The sequence below is a fragment of the Antrostomus carolinensis genome, unplaced genomic scaffold, assembly GCF_000700745.2.
Source record: "Antrostomus carolinensis isolate BGI_N321 unplaced genomic scaffold, ASM70074v2 scaffold22207, whole genome shotgun sequence".
NCBI classification, from domain to species: domain Eukaryota; kingdom Metazoa; phylum Chordata; class Aves; order Caprimulgiformes; family Caprimulgidae; genus Antrostomus; species Antrostomus carolinensis.
This window is the reverse complement of record NW_010328341.1, coordinates 565-5,436: the sequence shown is the minus strand read 5'-3', so window position 1 is coordinate 5,436 and position 4,872 is coordinate 565. Positions and strand designations below refer to the sequence as shown.

General features: G+C 44.2%; 1 protein-coding gene across 1 annotated transcript; it reads left to right on the top strand.

Annotated features, from left to right (window-relative positions):
- Nucleotides 1-929: 929 nt before the first annotated feature.
- On the top strand, nt 930-3,380 carry LOC104528270 (phosphoacetylglucosamine mutase-like; the record flags this gene model as incomplete). Its single annotated transcript, XM_010172227.1, has 6 exons — nt 930-1,135; nt 1,776-1,960; nt 2,337-2,404; nt 2,708-2,841; nt 2,970-3,165; nt 3,276-3,380. Coding segments are annotated over exons 1-6 (892 nt in total), but the record flags the coding sequence as incomplete, so codon positions are not given.
- Between the last annotated feature and the right edge of the window lie 1,492 nt (nt 3,381-4,872).

Sequence of the window (4,872 nt, the reverse complement as noted above, 5' to 3'; positions counted from 1 at the left end):
TACGGGGTAATTCAGCCGAGGCGCGGTCCGAGTCACGCACCCATCGGTGGGGGTTTCCCTCTGGCTACAAGGGCTCGAACAGCGAGGACAGGCCGCTTTGGAACGCAAAAGGCAGCGGAGCTGGTGAGGGGTCTGGAGCACAAGTGTGATGAGGAGCGCCTGAGGGAACTGGGGTTGTTCAGCCTGGAGCGAAGGAGGCTGAGGGGAGGAGACCTTATCGCTCTCTCCAACTACCTGAAAGGAGGGTGTGGAGAGGTGGGTCTCAGTCTCTTCTCCCAAGTAACAAGTGACAGGACAAGAGAAAATGGTCTCAAGTTGCACCAAGGGAAGTTTAGATCGGATATGAGGAAGAATTTCTTTGCTGAAAGGGTTCTCAGGCATTGAAACGTGTTGCCCAGGGCAGTGGTGGAGTCCCCATCCCTGGAGGTATTTAAGAGTCATCTAGACATAGTGCTTAAGGACATGGTCTAGCTGAAGACTTGTCAGGGTGAGGTCAGTGATTGGACTCGATGATCTTAAAGGTTTTTTCCAATCGAGGCAATTCTGTGATTCTGTGAAAGGTAATATCTGGAGCCATGACCGAGTGCACCGAGTGGCTGATGTTACAGTGAGAAATGGCCAGCCCTTTGCAATAAGTTTGTTAGGATCCCTAGATCCAGCTGATTGAGAGTCATGGTTCTCCTCACCTAAATCACATCATCCATTTATGATCTGGTGAAATCTGGTCTTGCTCTGTTTATCTAGTGCTGTACTGGGAACAGAGGCTCCTTCATGGATTGCTCTGGTAGTGGGCCCCCTTGCAGTCCCACCAAGGGATAGAATATGAATGGTTTAAGATCTCTCTGGGCTTCAAATTTAAATAAATTGCAAAATGTGAAACTAATTATAATAACTTCTCTCACCCGCATCTGTGTTACTTCCTTCTCTAGAAATGGATTTTGAAGCCCTGAAAAAATACTCAGCACTACATCCTAAACCTGCTGGACTTACTCTTCAGTATGGCACCGCAGGTTTTCGCACCAAGGCCGAACAGCTTGATCACGTCATGTTCCGCATGGGCTTGCTGGCAGTTCTCAGGTCCAAAGCCGTGGTAGCTACTATTGGCGTCATGGTTACAGCATCTCACAATCCAGAAGTAAGAACAACCTTTTCTTTAAAAAAAAAAAATAAAAATAGGTGTGGTCAGTCTGGTGGAATTGAAGCTCTTCATAGTTCTGAGACCAGATCCTGAAGGCACTTGGACCTGTTTAAAGCATATGTTTAGCTTGCCCCCTGTAAATGTGATCTCTGTCATGGTTGAAGTTACTTTTTCCTGTACACAAAAGCATCATTTTCTCTCATGTGGAAGTGCTGTAACGTAGGAAGTTTGTAATGTTGGCAAGCCAGGAGTACCACTGAGAAGAGGTGAACCTTTGAGCAAAATTTGCAAGGTTGAAAAATAAAGAGGTGCAGCATTACAGTTGCAAACCAGGCATTTAGACTTCTGCCACCCTGGTGCATTCCAGGTTATTAGCATCTCCCTTTATGTCATTTTAATGTCAAATGAATTTTATTCCATAATCATAAAGGGGAAAAAGTCAGTTATTTAATATGCTGGTTATGTTACTTTTTCAGGCTTGTTGGAGGTTTAAATAAACAGCTAAGCTATTGCTTCCCAGAAATGCTCCGCATTTAAAGAAGCAATGTGATGGGACCCCGTGTTAGCTGTCTTCAAAGAGATTTTATTAAGTTTCCCACTTTTAGGCTTACTATCTTTTGCTCTTTTTTCTTCTAAGGAAGATAATGGTGTAAAGCTGGTTGATCCTCTTGGAGAAATGCTGCACCCTTCCTGGGAAGAGTATGCCACACAACTAGCAAATGCAGAGGAAGGAGAATTACAGAAAATAATAACTGAGATCTGCCAAAAAGCAGCAGTGAACCAGCACAAAGATGCTTCAGTTTTTATTGGTAGAGACACCAGGTAATTACAAAATGCTGACAAAAGTTTTCCAATGCTATTCCTATATCAGCTTCCCCGATAGTTATGAAGACTTCCAAGCACTGTTTCTGAACAGGGCACTTCATTGTGGGTTTGGGGTTTTTTTTTTTCTGAGTGCCATATGACATCCATGTGTGTTCAGCAGTTTACTTGTCTTTGCCATTCTCTGGGGTGGTGGCTTTCAAACTTCTTTATTGGGAGGTGCCTATGATAAAAAAAAGTATGGATTTCTTCATATTGAATCTAAGTCTACTGGCAGAAAGCTTGTAGAGTCTTTTTCCACCACGTGTGCTTCCTTCCCAAGTCTGTACATAAACGTCTTCTGCAAAGATTGTCAGTTGTATTTGTTGTTTTCCAGGCCAAGCAGCGAGAAGCTTTCACAGTCAGTAATAGATGGTATCTCTGTTCTAGGTGGTCAGTACCACGGTATGTTAAACTTTTGCAATTCTAGTCTGATTGTAAGCTTTTATGTAAATGTCACTCTGCTATGAAGACCTAAAGCAGTAGCCTAGACACCATTTCCATTTCTGCTTGTAATGATTTTCTTTCAGGTTAGCTGTATGGCTTTCATGCAAGGGGAGGTGGGTTTCAGCTTTTCCTAACAGAACTTGAAACATTTCCTGCACTGCATTTGTCTGTTATTGTAGAATAGCAAATACTGTACAACTTTTAAGGAGGAATTAATTTAACATTCTGTTTCTGAATATTGTGCCTTTCATTTTATGCTAGACTATGGTCTGGTGACAACACCACAGCTACATTACATGGTCTGTTGCCAAAACACCCAAGGGCGGTATGGGAAAGCAACGCTGGAAGGTTATTATGAAAAACTGTCCAAAGCTTTTACAGAACTGATAAAACAGGTGACTGTACAAAACAATATCTCCTGTTTGTTAACCTCTCTGGGTCTGAAGTTTTGAATTCAGCATGCCTCCAGGTGTGGTTTCACTAGGTTATGGGTTCACTTTGCTCCTTCTTTCCTTGTGCTCAGTCTCCCTGCTCTGGAGAGAGTCAGAGGCACCTGAAGATTGACTGTGCCAATGGAATAGGAGCCCTGAAGATGTCAGAAATGGAGCCCTACTTTCCAAAAGAGGTGCTAATTCACCTATATAATGATGGAACCAAGGAGAAACTCAATCACTTATGTGGTGCAGATTTTGTGAAGGTTCACCAGAAACCACCTAGAGGTACATACTCAGTAATTTTATATCCTTTACCTCCTCTCCAGATCTGAAAGTGCAGGGCCTCGCAATGGCGTATCCTCCTTGGATAAGCTGAACTTCCTGTTTCTTACTAGGTGATGGCATGAATGGTTCTGCTTGCACAATGGAAAGAGAGAATCCTACAGCTGGGTTTGGCACCTCCCTGTTTTATATTAGTCTCAATTGTTTGGAGGAGTACAGTATGTCTCTGGCTGAAATACGATTGACAGTCCAGCCTGAATCATAAGCTGATGGAGTCCAAAGATCAGTCAGGTCTGGCTTACTGTTATTTACCTTAATTCCCTTTGTTCTATCAAGAAACATTTACATTGTGGGCTGGGGTTGCAGACACTTTGCCAGGTTCCTGAGGAAGATCTAGGATAATTAACAGCTTGATGCCAGCAGACTGACTGATTGACATAAACCAGTGAGGAAATTATTTCAACCAATTTCCTGTGAAGTGCATAAAAGAAAACCCCTGAACTCGGGGAGCAGGCTAGTTTGGATATTAGGTTATTTGAGGCTAAAGTGGGTGCCCTGTTTCACAACTGCACCCTCACTGCAGCTGCTAGCCAAACTTGAGCAGTGATGGATGGTGGTGTTTTCCTCCTTGACACGCTGCCTGTGTGTGGAGAAATGTGGAAAGGGGAGCAGCACAGCGGCAGTCCCTGCTGGGGACGGGTGCTTGTGTGACACATCTGGATCTTGGCTTTCACTGGGAGCGAGGGGAGATTCCTTGGTTGTTTCCATGCAGGGATGTGTTCTGAAAAGAAAATATGGTTTCCTATCATTCACTGAAAGAAATGATCTGATTTCCCTGAAGAGAACAGCTTCCTGTTTAAAGTCATAGGGAGCCTCAACCTGTTAAATATTGCAGTTGCCTTTACCTTATGCTTTAGCCTGAGGACCTCAGTGGCAGTGGGTTGTATTTTCCTGTGTCACTGTTGGCCTGCAGGAGGAGAGACAGGCAAGTTTTGGGGTTTAGTTCCCTGCACTCTGAAGTACGAGGTGTCAGCAGTGTGGGCCAGTTTTCCTGTCTGCTTGTGTACTGAAAGGTTGGGTTTTTTCCCAAGAAGGGGTTACGGGGTGCAGCGTGTCCTTTGGAGCTCTGTGGTGAGTTCCTGACGGGCTCTGAAGTCACCCAAGGGAATGGCCAGCTGCAGTTTCTGAGGAATGGACTCTGAGGTTAATGTGCCCGGCATCTTAGAGAAGAGCAAGATGTCCCCTAATAAAAGAGCAGCTCATTTTTGTGTGCTGTTGCTGTTTCAGGTGGCCACTGCTTCCCAGTTAGTTCTTTACTGGTATTAAGCCTGGGAAGTTTTTGATGCTCCTTATGCATTATCTACATTGTTGTATAAATTAAATATCAAGCAGACTAGACGTGAGGTATTTTATAGCCAGCAGATCCACTCGTGTGTTTTTGTACAGCTCTGAGAAATCTAGGTGATGGTGGCTTTGGAGCAGGGCTGTTTTTTCAATGGAGGGGTTTATTTGCCACCTCCTGTTGTAACTGTGCTTCAGTGGTGGCTTTGCTGCCGTGGGGGTGCACTCTTGTCCTGCATTAGGAAAGTGTGTCTCCTGTGTGAAAGGAAGCAAAGGGGAGGTGCAGGTCTGTCAAGTGGGAGTGGAATAAAATTAAACAGGCTTGACATTTCCTGAAGAAAATACTTTTTGATGCAAGGGGAAAAATAG